The sequence below is a fragment of the Hylaeus volcanicus genome, chromosome 1 (assembly GCF_026283585.1).
Source record: "Hylaeus volcanicus isolate JK05 chromosome 1, UHH_iyHylVolc1.0_haploid, whole genome shotgun sequence".
NCBI lineage: Eukaryota > Metazoa > Arthropoda > Insecta > Hymenoptera > Colletidae > Hylaeus > Hylaeus volcanicus.
The window spans coordinates 23,611,514-23,635,694 of NC_071976.1; the positions used below are offsets into that span (position 1 = coordinate 23,611,514).

At 31.2% G+C, this 24,181-nt stretch overlaps 4 protein-coding genes across 7 annotated transcripts; 1 reads left to right on the forward strand and 3 right to left on the reverse strand.

Moving 5' to 3' along the window:
* Positions 1 to 133: 133 nt before the first annotated feature.
* LOC128883630 (uncharacterized) lies at positions 134 to 4,514 on the reverse strand. Its single transcript, XM_054136200.1, has 3 exons — positions 4,503 to 4,514; positions 4,245 to 4,429; positions 134 to 3,958 (listed from the first exon to the last, which is right to left on the reverse strand). Exons 2-3 carry the CDS (start codon positions 4,374 to 4,376, stop codon positions 3,590 to 3,592), a joined length of 501 nt encoding a protein of 166 aa, XP_053992175.1. The 5' UTR covers positions 4,377 to 4,429; positions 4,503 to 4,514; the 3' UTR covers positions 134 to 3,589.
* Positions 4,515 to 6,153: 1,639 nt separating this feature from the next.
* Positions 6,154 to 18,372, reverse strand: LOC128883614 (uncharacterized). Of its 4 annotated transcripts, none has more exons than XM_054136168.1 (3): positions 18,216 to 18,372; positions 10,530 to 10,735; positions 6,154 to 9,206 (listed from the first exon to the last, which is right to left on the reverse strand). In XM_054136168.1, exons 2-3 carry the CDS (start codon positions 10,708 to 10,710, stop codon positions 8,479 to 8,481), a joined length of 909 nt encoding a protein of 302 aa, XP_053992143.1. In that variant the 5' UTR covers positions 10,711 to 10,735; positions 18,216 to 18,372; the 3' UTR covers positions 6,154 to 8,478. The 4 variants fall into 4 exon arrangements, with proteins under 4 accessions (XP_053992143.1, XP_053992134.1, XP_053992161.1 ...); XM_054136159.1 differs by having other exon boundaries at positions 18,206 to 18,349; XM_054136186.1 differs by lacking the exon at positions 18,216 to 18,372 and adding an exon at positions 15,002 to 15,022.
* A 504-nt stretch (positions 18,373 to 18,876) lies between these two features.
* On the reverse strand, positions 18,877 to 20,847 carry LOC128883607 (probable malonyl-CoA-acyl carrier protein transacylase, mitochondrial). Its single transcript, XM_054136151.1, has 2 exons — positions 19,778 to 20,847; positions 18,877 to 19,358 (listed from the first exon to the last, which is right to left on the reverse strand). Exons 1-2 carry the CDS (start codon positions 20,575 to 20,577, stop codon positions 18,917 to 18,919), a joined length of 1,242 nt encoding a protein of 413 aa, XP_053992126.1. The 5' UTR covers positions 20,578 to 20,847; the 3' UTR covers positions 18,877 to 18,916.
* Positions 20,848 to 21,404: 557 nt separating this feature from the next.
* On the forward strand, positions 21,405 to 22,632 carry LOC128873337 (probable small nuclear ribonucleoprotein Sm D1). Its single transcript, XM_054116857.1, has 4 exons — positions 21,405 to 21,562; positions 21,750 to 21,826; positions 21,949 to 22,146; positions 22,413 to 22,632. The coding sequence occupies exons 1-4, from the start codon at positions 21,549 to 21,551 to the stop codon at positions 22,493 to 22,495; spliced, it is 372 nt and encodes a 123-aa protein (XP_053972832.1). The 5' UTR covers positions 21,405 to 21,548; the 3' UTR covers positions 22,496 to 22,632.
* Positions 22,633 to 24,181: the final 1,549 nt, after the last annotated feature.

The following is a 24,181-nucleotide window of genomic DNA, read 5'->3' on the forward strand; positions in this document are numbered from 1 at the left end:
CATGTATATGAAAAAAAGGTTGCTTACAAATCGAAATACTTTCTTATTAATGATTTGTTACTTAATATTTTGCAATAAGCAAAATGTACAAACAACTTGAAATATGACATAAAATAAATTCACTTATTTATATAGAAACAAAAATAATATATTGAAATATTTACCTATATGTTTTAAAAGAAATTTAAAAACATTTAATTAAAATACTATAAAGATTCTAGTAAGTTAGAATCTAAAATTTATATTGTATAATTTTCAAAGATATGTATAATCTATTTTCCAAAACTTTAAGAGATAGTTTGAAACATATGTAGAAGAAATAAATATATCCTGTAATTAGACAGTGAGTTTTTATAAGCGAGTTATGCTACATGATATAATTATGTATTATATTTCATATAATAGTATATACGAAATTAATGCACGTAATATGAGCAATTCTAAATACTATTAATACCTTCTTTTTAGATGTTACTATGACAGATTTACATTTTAATGTCATAATAATATTGAAATAGAAGATATGAATAGTTATAACTAATATTCTATAGAAAATCACTGTAGAAGTAAAAAGTTTAGCTAAAGTCTATGTTTGGACTAATTGCACTTAGTTTGTAGAACTAAGTTTAATATATATTATAAAGTGCACCATTGTACATTTCTATGTTGCATCTGTTACACTTTTAGGTATATTTTAACAATATCTATGGTATTTGATTAATATTGATCATTGTGAACATATTAAAATTCTACATTTATGATTTTCATAGAATGCAATATGTTAAAGTATATCTCTGAAGTTTTGAAAAGTACTATTATTGTACTAATATTTAAAAAATGCACAATATCAATAAGACTGCTTTGTTATATTGATACACACTAATAATTCTGAATTATAAAAGATATGAGTCATTTTTGTTATAGTAATGTAGAGCCAAATTTTTGTATTTCATAGTATTTAAGAATTACATTTCACCATAGAAAAAATATTGATAAAAGTTTATATGCTCGTTTTAATTGTTTTTAAATTTGCATATAAGTGAGCATATATTACTCTCAAAAAAATTAATCCATACACAGACTATAAAGCACAGAAAAAATTGTTTACGTGCCATTTGGTTTTAAATGTAAAATAAAAAAAAATTTGATATTGATATTGAATGCAATATAAAAATCTGGATTATTCTTTTGTTCCTTTTATATGAATTTAAATTTCTAAAAGAAAGTGGCTCAACAAAATCTTTATAAGTATTCATATGTGTATGTGTATATATATGTATTGTATATGAAAGTAACTATATGTATATGTATATACATACATATATAGAAAATATATATTGGTGTATACAAATAAATATTTTATTATGCATACTAAAAAATATATAGAAGTAAAACCTTCCCAACAAATTCTTATTTCAAATTCGGAAATAAACGAATAACTACATAATTTTGTTTATTTAAAATTTAATAAGAAATTGTTTTCATATTCACATTCATAATACATGTCCTTTCATTAGATTTGATTTTTCACAATAAAGTAACTAATTTTTTTCTAATTTATGTATTATTTATGTACAATTTATGAAATCAATTTTGTAATAAAATGACCTATGTGTAACTTTCGTGCATGTAGGTTCAAGTCATATATCTGTAACTTTAAGAGAAATCATATTAAGTACAAAGTTTGGAAATTTTGTTTAAATATGTTAAATCAATTAACAAATGCTAAATTTCTAATGTAAACTATTCTAATATTTAGAATTTCCAAAATTTAAACTTACAATAGTGTGTTTAGATAGCTTTAAATCTAAGTTAGTAAGGCAATATTATAATGATAAATTAGATGTATGTGATCTGAAATAATGTAGCTTGAATTTTAAGGAGAAAGGGATTATTTTCTCAACTGTCTATTAACTAGCAAATTGTATAATAATAATATACTGAAATAATTATCACAAATGTACACTGTAAAACAAAAATGACTCATTGGCTCTCTCTACGAGTTATTTTTCCTGCTGCTTATCTTACAACATAAATTGTAATATACTGAATTATTAAACTTGTGAAATGTTATTCATATATTTAGGCAATAACTCTTTATTAATTTAGGTGGAATAAATTCTGAGTAAAATGACGTTTTGGAGTATATGGAATTATGTATAGCTATGAAGAATATAATATAATATTCAAACTGATGTAGTTGCAATTTAAAGCTCTGAAATGTAAGTAAAAATATATTTTATAAGAAGTAAATATATCTAATATAGTTGATAGTGCTTTTGATTTATCAAACAATAATTTTATATTCCAATCTTTGTAATATACACTGCCCCAGAGGAATAAGCAGTACCGTAATTATTAAAAATTATAGTTTATTATTCATAACATTCATTGCACTCATATTTTGCTAAATATAAAAACAAGAATACTAGTTAGTGGCAGCGACCGAAATAATTAATCATATATATTCACATTTTTTTAATTTTTTCGGCATACTCATATAATTTGACATAATAATTCAACTACTAATTGTTGATTTCTACGCTAATAATTGATGATATTAAGTTTTTTAAATAAATAAAAATACCGAAAACTGTAGCGCTATCTCTTGACAAACCTCTCAAGTTTGTGGTGAAATAGTTTCCGCCCAGCGCCGCTAAATGTCGCCACAAACATGAAAATATTCAAAACATAAATTCTCTGCATATAAATTTAATTTTATATTTTAACTACCATAATTTAACTACTCATTGTCGATTAGTACACTAATAATTGTCTAATGCCTAGTTTTTTAATAAATAAAAAAAATACAGGAAAATGTGGCGTCATTTAGTGGTGGAAAGTGGGAACTATTTCACCACAAACTTGGGTGGTTTGCTGAGAGGTGGCGCTACATTTTTCGGTATTTTTATTTATTTAAAAGAACTTGATATCAGTACATATCAATAATTAGATGTTGAATTATGATGGAAAATTACATTATTTAAATTAATTACATTACACTGCTTCGTTAGCATAATCTTTTGATATGGTCGAATACAAAAAAAAATGGTCGAAGGAGTACCCATTTCAACCCTCTCTCTTTTCAGTCTGCTACAGAACATACATATAACTGCATATAACATTTTAGCATCGTGAACTATCATTATCATTTCGTCGTACGCTCTCCGACAGTTTCTGCCAGTTTCTGCTATACATCACTGATACATCACCTGATCACCATCAGCTTTATCGTATATGCGACCAGTCAATAGTACGACTCTTATTATACCTACCGTTTATATTGTAATGCTTAGGCTAAATAACGTCTCCGTCTAGCAGGTTAGTTCTATAAGGTACTTAGATAAGTCTGTATTATTAAATATGTTCCCATTCTATAAACCCGTTGTTCAATTTTGCAAACATGGGCGTGCCGATCGAATTAACGGATTGATCGTCAAATTAATAACTTTCCGTGATTGAATGATAATTATAAAATATCATAGAACATGTTTTTTAAATAGATTTCATTCATATAGCAACTTTAAACAATACAGATAAATTTTAATGGTATTATAATATAATAATAAACATTATTTAACAGAAATAATTAAAACGAGACGCTTTTCTTCCTTTTTAAGAATTTCCTCTTCAATGGTAGATAAGCAAGCGTATTTAACGGATCCTCAATCGTAGCCGCTTCTATTAATGAGTTAGTTCTGTCTTGTCTTGATTTTGAGGGCTGTGGCATGTGTAACTCAATTTCATAATTTGGGACCTTAATAAATTTCATAGTTTTCGGCACTTTTTTCTCGGGAATGACTTCCATATTAGATCCCTTCGTTAATGGCGCATCGTCGTTATTATCTGTATTGTCGAATTTCGTTGCATGCCGTTGGAAAGCAGAATCAGCTGCTTCTAATGTGGTTTTAGCTTTCTCAATTTCGGCATTCAAATCGATCACGTCGAAAATACGATCCTGGAAAAAAGTTTGTAATGGATAGGTAATGCAAATACAAACTTGAGATCTGTATGTAATTTCTAAATATTTGAATTTCCAAATCAATTGTCTCGATTAAGTATCCGCGGATTACACTATTATTTACTACGTTTCGTGATGGACTCTACAACCTTCGAAATATTTCAAGCGACGGACAATAATATAAATTCGTATCAATATTTTTAAAAGATGAAAGCTTCATTACTTTCATCTCTGTGTGTACAATATGTTAATACGTTGGGCATGCTTTGAATTTAAGTGCAACCTGCATGTCCCTCCTTTTGCGTCTCAAATCAGCCAAGTCTTCGGCAAAAGCAGCGGCAGAACGTTCTTTGTAACGACGATGAGTAAGAACAAAGTCATCTTCAAAATTGTCATCAATTCCTCGATCATACATATAATCCAAACCATCAAGGAAATCGTTACGATTTCCCGCAAAATCACGACTACCTAAAAAGATCAGACGTAACTGTCAATTTTGTAAGATGGGCTACGTAGATTTATGTTTTTGCACATTTTTTACTTGCATAGCAAAATTTTATCATTCTTAGGCGCGTATTATACAGAGAATATACGTATGTAGTATACACATATATGTATATATTACATACAGGGCCGGCGTGATCTTTTGCGGGGCCGGGTTCAAAAATTTTGCGGGGCCTGAATTCACATTCAAATCCTGCACTTAAATTTTACAACGCGGAATTATTTATTTACAAATGCTGTTACATATCTTTTATAAGATGAATATTAAATAATAATACTTTGATAATTTTTGTCACTCCTTTAAACTGAATCATCGCTAATAAAAAAATGTCTTGCATCTGTTAATGGTATCATCATTCCGTAAAAAGTTATCAACATTTTCGTAGACCGCGGGGCCCCCCAAAATACGGGGCCGCGTTTCGGCGAACGCGCTGAACCTGGTTTGCGCCGGCCCTGATTACATATGAACAATACAGGGTGTCCCAAAAATGTTGTAACACATTGAAAGAGGTGGTTCAGAAGGTGATTTGAAACAACTTTTTCCATAGCGAAAATGTTGTCCGAGACTTCGTTGAGGAGATATTAACGGAAAACACTGACCAATCAGAGCGCGAGTATGCCGGTGGAGCGTAGGCTCTGCGCTAGGCGGCCGCGCTCATACGCTACCGCGGCCGCTCCACCGGCATACGCGCGCTCTGATTGGTCAGTGTTTTCCGTTAATATCTCCTCAACGAAACTTCGGACAACATTTTCACTAAGGAAAAAGTTGTTTCAAATCACCTCCCGAACCACCTCTTTCAATGTGTTACAACATTTTTGGGACACCCTGTACATATGTAGTATACACATATGTATATGTATATATTACATGTGAACAATATACATAATTAGGTGCAGAAATTAATTTTCTGCCTTTATATTCAATCATTTATAACTGTAGTTTAATAAGAATATTTCCTCGTTATTTTGCTACGTTATTTTACAAACCTTCTGAATCCTTAACCTCATCTCCATTGTAGTGACTCTATGCATAATACGTAACCTAAGTCTCAACCTGACGGCCATTACAATTTAGATATACAATAGTTTCAATTGGTAAGGCCTATTCTTCAGCACCTGATAATATACTGACGTCAGACTAATAATCTGCCAACATTACCGAATAAAGCAGCTCCTGTAACTAATCTATAGCCTTTCTGCTGTAGGAACAGATAACATGCTCTTTGCAGAATTTGTCCCAGCAGATTTGGCTAACAGGAACTGTATAAATAAATGGAACGAACCCCTAATAAGTGTGATATAAATATTTGTGTGTGTTAATTTTACACGCAAAATAACTTGCAATTAATGTATCATCGTTATCAATTATTCGGTCTTGTTAAAATCTGACATTAACAAACTTTGGACAAGTAGATAATTTTACATCAACATTTATTGCAAAATCTTACATCACAATCGTTTGATTTTCGTAGATTTTTCGTTTAAAATTACTATTATACAAATACACATGGGACGGAAAATGTATACCGTATATATGTATATTTATAACACACATGCTTAATGACATCTGGGTAAACATGCACAGAAGTAGTTAAAGGTACAGAATCTCATAGACAAGGAATTTAGGTATCGAACAAAACGAGAAGAGTTTCAGATGTATGATTAATTGCATAAACATACTTTGTATCTATAACACATTCGAAGCAAAATTTATTTGTAAATACGAGAGAACAGAAGTACATACATATAACCATGGAAACATATCTCTTTTCTGCACATATTTTGCAACAATTTGGCATAGGTTTTTATTCTTGACAATTAGGGGCACAATGGAAACAGTAATTTTACATCGGCAATATATATGTCTTTATTTTACATATCATTAATAAAAATTATATATCGGACATTTAATAATGTAAAGGCATCTTACATTCAGTCCTTTTAACAGATTAGGGTTTTCTAATTAAGACAAATTTCGATTAAATTTTTTTTGCGAAGAAACACATGGAATTTTCTAATCATATTTCAACTATTAAAAAAATTAAATTTTTGTTTAATTTACGTATGTACGTACGAATTTCTGAGAATACGATTTCGTCTAAATGACTGAATGGATTACGATAAAACTTTACATGAAAGTTTTATATCCTCATCGTGAAATTTTGATTTGGTGTTCATTATAATCGATGCATGAATAATGATGATTACCTTCTATAGTTTTTTGGTTTTTCTGATTTCTTATTTGTAAAAAATAAAAAAATGTTTCAGATAAATCTTTTAAAATGTCAAATTTTACATCGAGAATGGATACAATTCGTTTCTTCATTCTACCTAACAAAGATAAAGTTGATTGGAATTTTAATTTGATCATTTCTAGTTATTCAATATTCTTCGTCAAGCCTTTTTTCGTGTAATTTTGTTTCATTTCATTCGTTTTCACTTAATTTATCATCTGGTATTATCAAACCACTTTTCATGGGATTATCCCTTTTTTTGATCGCTTTTGTTCTTTTTTTTTTCTTTCTAATTCTGTCTTTGTTAATTTTCTAGTTTCGATAAAATAAAATATTCGACAAAGTCTGATTAAAAGCACAACGTTTTAGTATTTACTTAAAAAAATAAATGTTAATTGTCTTTATGATTGTCTTTTCTTTGGTAACATTTTATACCTGTATACTTTCACAGCAATGTACATGAAAGAAAACATATCAGTGGCATAATTTATACATGTATTTTCAAATACTTCCGGGTATAAAATAAGCGTTATTTCAAATGAAATTGTAATTTCACGATACTGTTAATGTATTTCTGCCACGTGAAACAATTTCGTGCAAGTATCTTTATTGCCTATGTAACATGAATATTTGTTCTCGATATAATACACATACGAGCAATGATAAAGGATCGCTCAGATCATTTCAATGGTAAACGTATCGTATAGAATATCACCAGGACTCTATATCTCTCGGACTAGAAACTTTTCAGGTAGATATGAGCCGCTAGTTATGAAAGTCGTGTAAACCCATTTCAAAACGAAAATACAGTTTCTGCGGGTAAAGCTAAAATACTATGTTGTACTTGTCCGTAAAAAAAGCTTCTTCGTAAACGAGGTAATATTTCCACATGAGAGTATCGACTTAAGTTCAGTTGCTATACAGAATGAGAAAACCATTCATTATGAAAATGGTGTAGATCTATGAACTCGAATGATCGTACGTTTCTATAATAAGAGCCTTATGTACTATTCGGAGATGGTAAATTGTCGTTGGATCGTATTAGGATCGTTGGATTCTTAAAATATTCAATTTTCAACATTTTACACAATAATGTAAGAAAAAAATTTTGTTCATTTCAAATGACAATTGCGACCTTTGGAATAAATCCTAAAAGTAGATTCTGGGACAGCTGACATCTTAAAGATTTCTGCGTGAAATGAATCGAAAAATTTATGATGCGTACTTTAAAACATACCTAAAATATTCTCAGAGTCACAAAAAGATTGAGTAAATTTTTCTGTCAGAAAAAAATCACGGAAACACTTGATATTTTCCCATCTCTGTATAGTATCTAGGTTAATAACATCAGCTACATACAAGGACGTAATGGTCTTACTATCGTACACACCACCCACACCACTATTACTTCAAAAACCTTAAACACACTCTATCGCTGTTTGAAACGTATGCAAAACCTTTATAAAGATATTATATGTATGTAGATGGAGTAGGGGAACGCTGCAGCTAAAAAGAGAAAGGAAACCGTGGTACCTTACCTATCTCATGTTTCTTATGCTAACGATAAATGGTTATCGTTTATATTTTATAAGTCACATAGATAGATTACCGCGTTTTTTGTTCTCTTTTCAACATTGACACATTCCTACTTGCAGGCAGTTGGATGTCTCCTCCGTTCCAGCAATAACATCTCTATAAGAACCTTTTCTATCTCGAAACAAAGAAAGATTTACTTACACCACTTTCATAATGATCGGCTCATATAATCACACGGAACATTTAAAAGGCAACGTGTTTCTCAGAGCGTTCACGAATGGAGACCTTCTTGCTAACGATAGATTGATCTTGAACTTTTTGATCTTGAACGGCATGAGCGATATTTTCATTAACTAATGCCCTGAGAGCAGCTGCCCTGCGCTCTCTTTTCGCTTGTCTCTCAGAAAGCTCCTCCATTTCGGACTCCAGATCGTTCAAACGGGCTTTGGTCTGTTTGGCCCTGGTCGCGGCGGCGCTAACCGGTAACAAATTCTCGTCCTCGTTCAATAGCTTCGACCATTTCGTCAGCATCGGCTTGGTCTCCGTTATGTTATCGATTTCATCGAGAAGCTTCGAACGTCTTTTGCTGAAAGCACTCTCCGCGTCCTCGATCGTCGATCTCATGTCTTGCATGTCCCTTCTCGCGTTTAGGCTATTCTCGAGAAATTCCTGCTCCTGTCGCAGACGTCGTGATTTTCCCAACGTGGCGTCAACCTCGTCGTCTAATCCGAACGTGGCTAGTTTCGCTTTGAGGTGTTGCGTCGTCGCGGCGACTTCGTTAGCAAAGTTTTCAGCGAATCGACGTCTCCGTTGGCCACGGCTGTCGTAGACGATCTCCTCGTTTTCGGGGAACAAAGGGTCGTTGGCCAGGGATGACAAAGGCACTGTGGGGGCGCGGATTAAGGGATCTATTTCGGGGTCAAGGTCACGTCCAAGAGAATTGTTGCGAGGACCGGGGAGGTCACGCGAGCCTGTAAAAACGGATACCTCAGGATACGTTCATTGTCTCGATGGGTTCTAAATGATTTAAAAACTCTTCTTTCAGAATGATACATACTGTTAGAATGTAATGGAAGCATTTAGAGTGGTGATCGCCTTTCACGACAAACTTCTATTCGAATAGTAAACGAATCATTCTTAAATCAATTTCGAGAAGCGATTTAATCGCAAGTTAACCGTCTATGGATCGAACTTGCAAGGCATTTACTTTGATATATTAGTTTGATATTTCGATATTGTTATTGATTAGAGACATTATACAACGAAGACGTATACGTCGTCTCGCGAAGAAACTGAAATTATTTCGTACAAATGTCGATAAATTAGCGTGCGAAAGTTATACGAGCCCACAGAGGGTAATTCTCATCTTCGTGCATTTCTTCATTTCTCATAAGAATTGTACAATCATATTTATATATCTTGAATAAAAAGTAAATATATTTAATAATTCAAGTTCGCCATGTTTTCGATATTTAGTTAACATTCTTCGAGGGAAGAACGTTTCTGAATCATTCTTTCGTTTAATTTAATTTCATATGTCACGTTCCGTTATTAAACAACAAATTTAATTAGCTTATATGAATATATTTGTAATATTTGCCAGCCGTATGATTAATTTGACGCTCGATAAACGTTACGATAGATCACAAGACATATAAGCAATTGATAATCTCGATCGTTGGAAGGAACACAATGGCCAAATGCTTTATTTAACAGGTACAATGATACAAACATTACGGCCAATAGAAGTAAAAATACGAACAACCACGGTACAGATGGATTATATACAATGTAAAGAAGTGGAAGACTGAAAGTTTGACCGAGGTAAAAACCATCGTTTTCACGAGGCTACGAACTCTACCTGTGTCGTGTATATTACGAGATAACGTTCGTATACTAAAAAAGATGTTATTCGTGTTTCGGGATACAATAAATCATTAGACAGCACTGCTTCATGTTGCGATTTTATTTTATTTTGTTACGAATGCAGAGGTTCTTTTTGTTTTCTTCTTTTTTTTTCTTTTTTTTCTTTTTTTTTTTTTAGCGATCATTCTTTACGGCGATAAAATTTATTGTGTCCGTAATAATACTAGATTCAAGAAACAGTACATTCAATTCCTTTCACATCAGGATTTGGATTTGAACATGCCACTCACGTGATTTCAAGGAGTCAAAAGATAGTTCAGTATTTCCTTATCGAAAAGCTACTGATTACGTTCATAGCGGTTAAGGAAAGAAGGAGCAGGATACGTTCACCCCTTAAAACCATTTTGGAAAACGACTGAAGATGTTACCGATGTCGCCTCGGCGAGCCGCGATCTCGTCGGCTAACGAAGTTCTTGGTTCAGAGAAGAGCGGTCGAGAGCTGTATTTTCGATCTAAGTGATCGACCATTGGCTTATAATACGATTCTCCTTTGTCGTAGTTGCATCCGTAGACACGCGTACGCGGCCTGCTAAGAATTGGTCTTGACATCTTCACGGGATTGCTTTGTCGTTATCTGAAATTTAAAGAATTTATTAGGCGCATGTCTCGATTTCCTTTTATCGTCGATGTTTGTCTATTCGTCTTTCCTACTCGTCATAAATAGTTGACAAAGTTAATATAATATCGTTACCAGGGCCGGCGTGACCTTTTGCGGGGCCGGGTTCAAAATTTTGCGTTGCCTAAATTCACATTCAAATCCTACACTTGAATTTTACAACGCGAAATTATTTATTTACAAATGCTATTTATTTTTTATAAGATGAATATTAAATAATAATACTTTGATGATTTTTGTCATTCCTTTCAATTTAATCATCGCTACTAAAAAAATGTCTTGCATCTCAACAAAAATTGCTTCCATTTGTTAATGGTATCATCAGTCTGTAAAAAGTGAATCAAAATCGGTGCCTTTTAATTCAGTAATTTTCGTAGACCGTGGGGCCTTTTAAAACGCGGGACCGGGTTCCGGCAAACGCGCTGAACCTGCCTTGCGTCGGCCCTGATCGTTACAGAGAACAAAAGTTTAAAGAATTCATTAAGAACATTGCAATATCCGTCTTTCCTTTCATACGTTCGTTCGTTTTCTTGTCAAAATTAGTTGTACAAGGTTTATAAATACACCATAGGGACAAACAATTTAAAAAAATTATTATGAACATTGCGATGTCTGTCTTTGCTTTCATCATTGATATATTAATTTGTCTAATCGTCTTTCTACTCGTTATAAATAGCTGTACAAAGTCGATAAAATCATTATAGAGAAAAAAATTTTAAGAATTCATTAGGAACATTACGATATCTTTCTTTTTATTACTGGTATGTTTGTTTGTCTACTCGTCTTCCTACTCGACACAAATAACTGTAATAGGTTTATAAGATCGATATAGAGGACAACAATTTTCTTCTATTCAATTATTAATACTCTTTTATACAGTACCTATAAATTAACCACTGTATCCCTTATCATATACAATGTTATAAAACGACCAAATATAAATAGTAAATATTCGATGAAATCAGACAGTAGAATGCAAGCTGAACTCCACATGTTTTGAGTAACCACGAATATACTATAGTATCTATAGGAATAGAAAATTTACGAGCGTAAATTTACGTAATTTCGAGCTCTCGGAGCACGGTCTTATAAATAACACCCCTACGAATGAGCTCGACTGCCTGTTTTTGGTAATACATGTAGGTATTAGGATTAAAAAGATTACTCAGGCATTCTAATAGTAAATGTATTATTAGGTGGACTGGAAATTAATGTCGTTTTTGCTATCTTAGATACTTGTTTATCATTTATCAGCTCATTGATTTCTCTGGCATTGAAAATTTGCACACTAGGTGACAAAAGGCTGCTGACAATGAGGGTGATTATATAATGAATTAAAGATAGAGATTTATTGGAAAGTTTGAATTTAATGTAAAAGAAACGACATTACTTTTCAGTCTACCTAATATATACAATATCACTTGAACCAGATTATATGTAATTTTTCTCAAAACTGACCATATGAGTTACTTAAAAAATATTAATGAATATTAACAAATCAGTCAAATAACTTATAAAAGGTGTCCAATTTAAAAAAGAAACAACTCAAACTCAATTTCCAATTTTCAGGAAAAATGTTCAAAATTTTTAACCAGAGGTTGCAACTTCAACTCGTTTAAGACAAAGAAGAAAAGCTACCTTTAAAATAGATTAAATAAATAAATTTGTAGGTCTGGCAAGTACAGAACAGTGAAAGATTATAATGAAAAAGAGGAGTAACGAAATATTTTTACTTTTCCTCGTGAATGTGAACCGATTGCTTCCTTCGTATGAACATAACAGAATCGCTAGACAAAATACACAAATTTTGTTACACGAGTTACGACTTTGCACACGAGCTTATGCATGGTGCAAGAATAGCTGACGAGATGTGCGTTGCAAAGTTAACACGTATTTTCACGGAAATACCCGAAATTGAAATTTCAATCGCGTTATTCTTGAAACCAACGATTTTCCGTTTGGTTGGAAGTATAACTCGACGCTAGGATATCATAAAATCTTCCGATTTTTCTAGATTATATAGAAATACAATTTATATAATATATCCAGCCATCTTTTCCTATTTTTTAAAAATTCCACAGAATATTTAGCGCACACTTTGTAGTGTAAATTTGATTTTGTTTTTCTAAGTACCCATCGTAAACCGAAAACACATTTGCTGTTAAGGGAGGAATGTTTTAAAGTACATCTGGTAATTTTTTCAATTCATTTCACACAAAAATCTTTGAGATATCGTATTTTCCTTTTAAACAACATTTTTTTCGATTCGTGAGAATGATAACTGAAAAATTAATTGACCTATCGTTTTCAAACTTGATGTACTCCTACTTTATTTAAATGCCATGAATATGAACTAAAAAATTGGAATAATACTTTCTCCTTAATCGCTCTTAAAACAATACTATTTTCAACTTTTTTAGCAGCAGTTCAGTTTCATTTTTAGAAAACATGTTAATAATATAAAAAGGAAATTTCATTGTTTATTTGAAAACAATGAAATTTCCTTTTTATATTATTAACATGTGATCTTCAAAATTCCCACCGGTAGCAAGCAGACTCGGGTGAAAACTTGCTATAGGGAATAGGTGATATCTCGAAGATTTCTGTATGAAATGAATCGAAAAAATGACCAAATATACTTTAAAACATACCTTAGACATTCTCTAAGTTAATCAAGAATTAATAAAATTTTCCTCCGTAAAAAGAAATCATGGAAAACATTTAATACTTGATCTCCTAATGTGGTTTCCCCTCTTAAGAAGAAAATCGGTTTACATGAAGCTCGGAGGCAATGTACCATCGAGAATAGATACCTAAATCAAGGTAAAACGTGAAACAGGTTGCCAAATTGTATTAATTTTACTTGCAACCACAATTGGCAATGCTTGCTATAGTTTGCCACTCGTGTCTAGTGAATGCAAACTGTACTAAATTTATCTGTGACCGTCTGACGCTATTCGATGAAATTTTCTTAGATGACGAATCGTACAACTATATCGGTTAATGTAAGCAATAATACATCTAGCAAGCTCACGGTTAAATAGCGTAACTCGTTGGATAAATTTACTTTTCAGTTGACTTCAAATTATTGATTCGCTTATAGATTTACGAAGATGGCTCCAAAAGAAGGAGTGGAAACGTTAACACTTTGAGTGCCAGACAAATACTCATGAAAACATTCACGAAGATAAAATTCTGTTTTTATATTAGGTTGTCCCAAAGTTTTCTATCGCGATTTCCACTGAATCGTTTTGTGTGACAGTATTTATATAAATAGATAATTTTATTTCTTAGGAGTTGGTGTTATAACAGCAATAGAACAAAATATTAGGTTGTCCCAAAAGTTTCTTTCGCTATATTAATAAGTAATACATGCACAATAGTTTATGTTTTATGTTACATTACTGAATTGTGCACGATTCATTTTGCTCCACTATTGTTACAACATGAATATCTATGAAATTTGATTGTCTATTTATATAAACACGACCACAGAAAATAATTGTGTGCAACTCGCGAAAGAAACTTTCGGGACAACCTAATAGATCGTATACAACTTAATAATTTAACATAAAATATAAAATATTGTGCATGGATTACTTACTAATAAAACGAAAGAAACTTTTGGTGCAATTTAATATAATTGGGAATTACGGTCAGTGTAAAAAGTATTCGTACAGCAGCCAATTTAAAATAAAACTAGTAAGAAAAGAAATAAGACTGATATCATGTCGTTTTTATATGAAACACTGTGTAAATTGAAAAATATTGCATAATAATTTAGCCAGTTATTTAATTGAATTAATTTGTTGTAACGTGAAGTAAAAATAAAATAAAGTACAAAATTTAATTGAAATAAGATGTCATATTGAAGTAACATTCAGTAATTAATACACGATGAAACGAATAGTGTAAAATTGTTATTAAAACATTGACAAAGTTTAATTTAAAGATTTAATTAATGTATCGAATGTAGTGCGGTCTAATTTGTTGCATACATTTTTTAAAGCTAAAAAGAAGGATAGAATTTTCGCAACAATTACACACATATATGTTTCGTTTGTAGTGCAAGCTATTTAGAAATAACTAAAATTAGGGGTAATTAAACCTCTGTTTAATAAGGCTGCGCGAGAATTTTTCAAGAGTGATATTATTAATCTGCCATTGCTTTATTATAAACACTTGAGCCGTGTATGAATGAAATTAATACAGAGCTCCAAATACCTCCATCTAGGTTTGCTCAAGGGAGTCTACTATGAGTAACCAGTAAACTGGAACGAGCAACTACATGTTGCTTAAAAATAGACCATGTCTAATTTGGTGTCCGTGAACTGAACTGGCACACAGCACACTCGAGTCCCGGACAACCGCCTCCGATTACGAAGTCATCTACCTATATCTCGGTCTACCATTCTTTTCCCAGAGCTACCTCTTATCACTTTTCTTTATTCTATTCTTCTCCCTATTTCCCAATCATTTCATGCTACCCACTTGTTTCATTTTCCTCTGATGTTTAAATATAAAGCGTTGATTCAATTGCAATCGAGTCCTCGAGTTACGTGGTTTCGAGTTACGCTGATTTCTAGGTAGCCGAACTTATGTTCGTATAAACATTTTGTATGTATACATGTACTTATTAGGTGTCGAAATTAATCCTCCGCCTTTATATTTAATTATTTATAATTCTAGTTTAGACCAAAAATATTTTCTCACCATTTTTATTACGTTAAAGTATCAACCTTCTAAATCCTCAAACTGATCTCTATTGCTATGTATCTATACACGCAATCCAAGTCTCAACCTGATGGATCTATCTTGCAATGAATACGAACTTTAGTAGCCATGAAATTTTCTATACCTAACAATTATCAAGTACAATCTGTTAGAAGAGAAACAATTAGTAAAATTTGAACTTCATAGAGTTAGATTGTAATGACTATCAGGTTGAGACTCGGGTTGTGTATTTTGATCCATTTTAACGGATAATATGTTAAGAATTCAGAAGATTGGTATTTTAATGTATACAAAATGACAGGCATTGGACATAGGCAAAAGTCAATTCATAATGGAATTAACATTATTAATTCGTTACGTTATAAGTTTATTTTATATTAAACATTCGACAAAAATATTACGAATAATTAGACGCAAGTAATATAACTAATATGATTATCAACTTTTTAGTTATCAACTTTCGTATTTTTGTAAGCAACCTAAAATAGAGCGTAAACAATAAAGTAATATTTAAAACTTGTAATAATGTTAGTATAAAATAAAAATTTATTTTAAAGATTCAAACATAAAGAGATGAAATTATAATAGCAATCAGTGTAAACGTTGTTAAACAGTGTTAAACGTTAATGCACTGAATTAATTTAATTATGTGTTACAATAAGACTATTCTAAATATAAATGTTTCCTTAAAGTTTATTATTTAAAAGAAATACGTTGAAGCACTCACGATAGTTGCCAGGAAAAATTGTAAATTAAAGAAAAAATACAACTTTTCACGTTTCGATTTTTATACCATGCTTTTGTTTCTCTGATCTGTATGTGTTAGTATTTTTTGCATGCAATGCAACTAAATAATAAAATCTTTAATCAAAATATTATACTCCATTTCATAAGTATGTAAAATATATTTTTTTTTTATTTCAAATTCATCAATTTTTGTAGTTTATTAACATATTCTGTGTAATGGTTATATGATTCCTGTATACATTTCATTTTAGTATTTAAACAATTATTTGTGATCCTTTCCAAAGGTAACATTTATCTATTTAAAAATATTATTGTTTACAAAGAAACTCCAATCAGTGTGACGTAAATTATCGTATGGAAAATATGTACCTGATCGATCTGACTTGGCTTCTTTGTTGAACATTATGTTGTTGTTGTTGTTGTTGTTGTTATTATTATTATTATTATTATTATTATTTTCTGTGTTATCAATATTTATATGGTATTGCTATTTACATGACGTGTCATTTTGTGGCTGGAATTAGTTATGGCATTAAGAAAATACTATTAACACATAAACAAAAATAAATTCAGTAATGACTATAAATGAATGTCTATCTCTAGATATCAATGATACTATAGTACCGTAAACATTCAATTTCATAACTTCCTTAGCAGTACGATATATAATACACTATTAATTATTTTTTACTAATATTTAAAAAGCAATATGAGAATAATCATAAGAAAATAAGAAAAATAGCGGTCAAATAGTAATAAAATAAATACTGCGTGAAAATATTATACTTGACATTTGAGTACTCCATAATATGTTGCAAAAGACACATTTAACAACAAATTTTTTTTTAATATATTTTACTTCAGCTGGTAGTGTAAAATTGAAAATAATGAAAGCAAATGTTATTTAAACATTTTAACTGTGACGTTAATCAATAGTTTCGAATATAATACATCATCTATTTGTTTACAAAACAATAGTACTTCATAACGGTCTTCATAAATGCATAATCATAAATAAGTATTAACTATTGTTCTAATTGAATGTTTAATGTACTTAAAATAAAATATTTCTATAACGCAAAGAACATCAATGTTTTAGAAATAATTAGAATACTAATGACATTTCAAACAGAATAATTGAAAGATATTAATTGTAACATATAATTAATGTAAAATACTAAAAATTTAATATAGTCAATACATAATTATATATACGTTAATCTCAAAACTGCAGTAAAAATGCTTGCAGCATCAAAGTATACCCGTTAAATCCGTTTTTAAAATTTGCAGAGGTTCCAAAAATACTTAATATTTAATTAACAAACTATGAATTTTGTTTTTCTACAGGTTGAAATCGTCAATAATGAAATAAATTGAAATAGTGGTAATAAAAGTCATTTACAACCAAAGAAAAATAATATATATTATTTAAAATGCATTGACACCGTATTTTCATAATCCCATAATAGATCTACATATTAATAATACGAAAAGTAGAAATTATTTTTGAAACGGAAACGATTAATTAAATTCTCGTTTAATAACCGAATTTAACACACAAAAAGTACACACATATAATGCCATTGAAATTTCACTAATTACTATATTATCAATACTTAATTTATCGTTATTGATAATTAGTTGATCATTAATCAATAATTCGATATTGCAAAGCTGGTTAATAGAAAATAATTTTAAATTAGATAGGGAATATATGTTATGATGTTACAAGTTAATGTTCTTTTCGGTATTGTATTTATTGTACTGTACTTCTTCAGCAAGAATAATTTCCAAAATGGTTAGCGCCTCGTTATAACAGTATATGTGATACCTCTAAGATATCAAAGCAATTTGATTAGACGTGTGATCGATCCCTGATACGCGCACAAATTATACATAAATATATAAATCCGTGTAAGTAGCATTAAAAAATTGTAATTTCTATACCTGAACTTACAAGGTATCCTTTCAGATGCTATTTCTTCGGAAGTAGCGGCACGACTCCCACAATAGTTGCAACGCCCGTTATTTCCCACTCCTTTCGGTGACTACCCCTTCCCTTTTGTTGTTCCATCTTTGTAAGATGTACTTCCTAGCGATTTATTTACACCCGATGAACATTATTAGGGTGAACCAAAAGTTTCTTCCGAATTTTCTTCCTTCCCTCTGTATTCTATTCCAACGAATGTTGAAACTAAAATAAAACTATTCAAGTCTTATGTTATATACGGAGTGACCAAAAAATTGTTCTGATAAAAACTTTTCGTGAAAAGCATCTCAAGGTCATATTTTCCGAAATTTCAAGGGCATGAATGGTTTTCTTAAATGGGATGAGGTATTTTTATTAATACAGTATTCTAGCTGATAAAAAGGCGAATTCAAACTCGTATAATATATCGACCTTCAGGTGACCTTGTGAGAAATTGACATGTAAACAAACAAAATTGCTTCATTTATAATTACTTGTAACTGACAGAAACAATCGTGATAATAACAATGAAAATGTTGACTGTTCATTCATTGCAACTACAGATACAATACTGTAATGACCAATGTACAAAGTTTATTAATATTTATATTTTGATATATTCATTTTAAGAAAGAAATATGAGTGAGAATGTAATAAAAATCATATATTTATTATCTGATAATACAAAATTAAATTACAATACACGACTGCCATGCTTTTGCATTAACCATTCTTAAAATAGTTTTCATTCTTCCTCCTGATCCTACATCGTATGTCATTGGAAATGTTCTGCCTGGTTCTCTCTCATATACCTTTTGAAGACATTGTTCCCATTTGACTGGTGAAACGATTTGTTTTAATATATACTTTTTCACTAGTCTTAAATTATTATATGGTGTAGTTTTGTAATTGGAATACACTAGACATCTAGGTTCATCTAATTCTATCGAACTTAACATTTTAAAAACGGACTTCAAACAAGGTTCCATTAGTGGTGTATGGAATGCTCCTGATACAGGTAGCCTAGTTACATCTGTTAACCCCATTTCTCTTTTATTACTTTCAATATACCGTAATGCTTCTATGTTTCCTGCTAATATCTTCCTTTGCGTGCACAAATAAATAGCAACTCTGAAAATAAATAAATTACATAATTAATTCTGTAACAAAATTATATCCTCTTATATCACTTGTTAGTTATTAACTAACAAGTTTGAGTGCCATGGGGTGTGATCGTGTTCTTTGCTTTCAGGGTCCAAAAGTGCCAGCTCATTCTTTTGCCCATGCTAATTTGAGTTAAGTGGTTACATGCTCCGATTTTATTCATGCTTCTCTTTAATGTTACGATTTATCGAGGTTGTACTAAACTGGAATTTGTACTACGAAAAACTTTGTAACAATTATGACATTCCTTGATATTGAATTAGTGATGCACAATAATGCTGTCTGGCACTTATAAACATAAAATAACAAAAACAAAATCATGTTTCTTAATACTTTGTGACCAGTTTTTTAGGTCAAATGGTTAAAATATTTTAAACATATTCTACCTGCATACTGGGTTGTCAACACCCATTTCCATTGCCCATTTTTCTGCCTCTTGACAACTGTTAGCAATTTTTGCTGATGGTGTGCAGTTTACAGATAACATACCCTGGGGTACTCTTTCTGAAGCATATTGCATAGCTTTTCCTCTGACACAAACTAATCGAATTCCATCTTCGAACGATATAACACCAGAGAGAATTAAAGAAGTTATTTCCCCTACACTATAACCTAACGTAGCCATGCAATTGTCAAATGCTGTAGGTCTTTCTTCACGAAGTTTTTCTAATGCAGCCAGTGATAAAACTACTGTAGCTGCTTGATTAAATTCAGTCCTATCCAATTTTTCTTGTGGCCCATTCAAACAAATATCCAACAAATCATAATTAAGTATCTCATTGGCAATCTCAAAAAGTTCTTTAGCAGCAGGAAACTTCATATAATTGTTAACCATTCCAACCTTAATAGTACCTTGTCCAGGAAACATTATTACAGAGGTATCTTCTGGATTCACAAATGGTCTATCTCCCATCTGCTTTGTCGACACATCTTTAGGAAATGGAGTTGTTGCCCAACTTTTATCTTTAGCATCTTTGAATGTTGTGGATTCTTCAAGAAGATATGAAACATGTTCTGTATTACATGTAGATTCAAAATCGTCTGTTGAAGATACTTCTGCATTTACTAATTTGGATGTATTGTTTTCATCTTTAGTTACATCACTTGAAAATTTGTTGATATGCCTTAACCTATAACTTCTTGGTAAAGAAGTAAGTATTCTGTTCCATATCACTCGTTGAAACATTCTAACTAATTTGGAAATATCTTTGACACTTGATAAATATTTAGAACAATGTGTATCATTGAAAAAAAATCGTCTATTTAAGGTTAACACTTAACTATCTACAAAACAATAATAGAATACGTATAGTTACAGTTCTTAGACAAGGTAGATACAAAATTCAAGTGATTCAAGAAACAAATAAAATAAATTCTTTGCTTGAATTCACTGAATGTAGAAAAAGATTTGAAAAATTTTCGGCTTTGGTTTAGTATATATGTAATACTACATATATATATATGGGTTTTCGTAGTGGCGCCATCGATGGGAAAACGCCTAAGTTTGTAGTGAAAATAGTTTACACCGATTCTGTAAGATGCCGCCACCGATACATTTAAACAATCGCTTTTTATTTTTCATAAATGCGTAATTAATACGATTTACTAATATTTAAATAGTTTAGAAATGTATTATTTTGATGAATAGTTATTTAATACAACATTAAATATCGACCCTTTAGTTAATTGTGCCATCTAGTAGCAAGAATAGAAACTATTTTCACTACAAACTTGAGCTTTTTCCCACTGATGGGGCTGCTTAGCAAGTGGACGCACCAGTTACGCCAACTGATGATAACCACTACAGTTGGTATTAGTATAGCTCAGTGACGAGCAAGACCCTAGGCTTCGAATAAATCTGAAGTTTGCCGATGTGTTTGTCTTGTTTCTTTCTCTGGGAAATGTTCGAAAGAGGAAAAGAGACAAACATATCGGCGAACTTCAGATTTATTCGAACCCTAGGGTTTTGCTCATCACTGATATGTTCCAATTCTCTGGTTCCACTTGGTTCCATTGAAATTTTCCACCCTTGACGCTACTCTATGATGGTACAATTGCTTACTGTTGCTTACGATTTACGATTAAACAACAAGGAAAGAGGATATGAAAGTAGATGAAATTGTAATTTTAACGTGACATAGAAAACATAATAGTAACATGAAGCTTGTAAGGTATGTAAGTTAATAACAAACTTTATAAATATATAGTATTTAAAATGTTCGCATAAAATTGTGTATATCAGCAATTTACTGATTTTGGAGAATTTGGGGTTATAGTATAAAATCTTACATTCAAACTTTTCTTAGTGTTTTAACTTGAAATAATTTTACTAGCTGAATAATATTGTATTTATTTTAGATTTTTGATGAAACTCAGTCACGAGACTGTTACGATAGAATTGAAGAATGGTACTCAAGTACACGGCACTATTACCGGTATGACAACATAACCTATTTCATAATTGCATGTTTGTTACTTGTTGAATGAAAAGTACTTTCATTTTCTAATTTAAACTTACAGTATAACACACTATGTTTCATATTATTTTTGCTTTCAGGAGTGGATGTGGCAATGAACACTCATTTGAAAACAGTAAAAATGACTATAAAAAATAGGGACCCTGTTCAGTTAGATACTCTAAGTTTACGAGGCAATAATATAAGATATTACATCTTACCAGATTCATTACCACTTGAAACATTACTCATAGATGATACACCAAAAGCAAAAGCTAAGAAAAAGGAAGCTGCCAGAGGTTTGTACATTTATAAATTTTTATCTATAATTGGAAGTTGTTGAGATTTATGGCAAATTACTTTAAATAAGTTTCACATCTTTGTAAGAATTATCCTATTAGGAGAAAAATCATTCCTATTGTTCCTTATAAATAAACATTATTTTTTTATTCGTATTATAAATACTATGTTTTGTATATGATTTTATGTAATGTTTATTATTCAATTCTGTATTATGTATATTATGTACAATAATGTAAATAATGTCATAATTAATTATTTTTAGGAGCTGCACGTGGCCGAGGACGAGGAGGACGTGGTACCAGGGGTGGGCGTGGTGGACGAGGTAGAGGAAGAGGCAGGCGTTAGGCACAAATATGATGTAATTAAGAAAATTGAATTCAACATTTTCACAATTAAGGAAAAGGATTTATATTCGCGTAATGTTAATACATACTATATGACATCATCAAAGCCCAATAAACTGCACTGATTTTCTAACTTAATGCCAGAACTTTTTATTATAAGTGCCTTGATAGCTTTAATATTTGTACAAATATATATACATATGTAGAGTGTTTCTTTTATATCTAGTGATACCTCTAACATGCGTCACCAAAAGATCAGTCTGATGTAAGTTTTTAAACCAACATCCATTCTGGTACAGAGTGATTTACGTAAACTGACCAATTTTGTTGTTTTAATTGTTTTTAAATATAAATATTCTGTTTGGATGGGTACGTCCTATAACGGAGTACATTAATTTATAACGTAACTCCGCTCCACGTTTCACCCAGATGGAGTACTCTTCTTATTCTATGTTGCATTCTAGATTGCGTTAATTATTCACGTAGGTAAAATAATTTATGACCTATAATTCATTTCTTTGTGAATTATTTTATAATATAAGAAATCCTGTATTTTTTCTATAAATCCGATGATTGAAGGGGTATATTTATATTCTTTTTTTTTTTTGGGCAGTTCAATTACAGCCTTAGCTGCACAACTCTTAATAAATATAATGATGAAATTGCCAAAAACTCACACCCTCGTCGATTTTGATGACCTTGAAATACGTTATGAAGAACATTATTTTGAACAACTTTTCCCTATACATGTACATGCCGGCCGGTTCTAGTTTTCGAGATATTTGTCAGGTGGCTTGCCTCCGATCGGGGGTTGGGCCACGACACCCCACACTATGCGTATTGCAGCGTACCTTGCAAATATGTACATACAGTGTGTTTCGTTTATCTAGCAAAGTAAATATCTCGTGACGCACTGAAGTTACGAAAAAAATTTATATACAAAAATTGTTCAGTTTGTAGGGTACAATCATATGATGTAATTTTTTTCGGGCCTGGAATAGTAGGGAGGGGGGATTTCAAAGTCAAAATAAGTTTTTTAAATGTAACCATATATATTTTTTTATCACATTATTTAATTTGCTGTTTCCAAACGTTAGAAATTATATTATAAACTTGTAACCTTTTGAGTAGGTAATGGTAAGACATAGCGGGTTGCCGTGGCTATTAGCTGTAACACTGTTGTCATTTGTTTTGATGAGTTGTGATGTTTGGCTCGAGTCTCATTTATTTTGAGAAAGTGCAATACTAGAGAAATGATTGATTTCCTAAAAATGTCCTTAACAGTTCAGGAAAATGCCAAATTAGTTTGCCTGCGTGGTGATAGATATTTATCCTATGCCGAAGTGGCTCGGGAATTTCATAGACGGCATCCTTGTCAACAAATGTCAACAGTGTCAACAATAAGAAACATTGTTAAGTTATTCAAACAATTTCTAATGATATAAACTATAAATATTGTATTCATTTTTTTTGATAACATAAAATGATCTGCTTCAGGAGACATAAGAAGGTCGATCTTTGTTTACAGTGTTGCAGCTAATAGCCGCGGCAACCCGACATGTCCTACTATTACCTATTCAAAACGTTACAAGTTTATAATATAATTTCTAACGTTTGGAAACAGCAAATTAAATAATGTGATATACCGTTGAATTCGTTTCGAAAAAAGCTATCAGGCCATGACAAA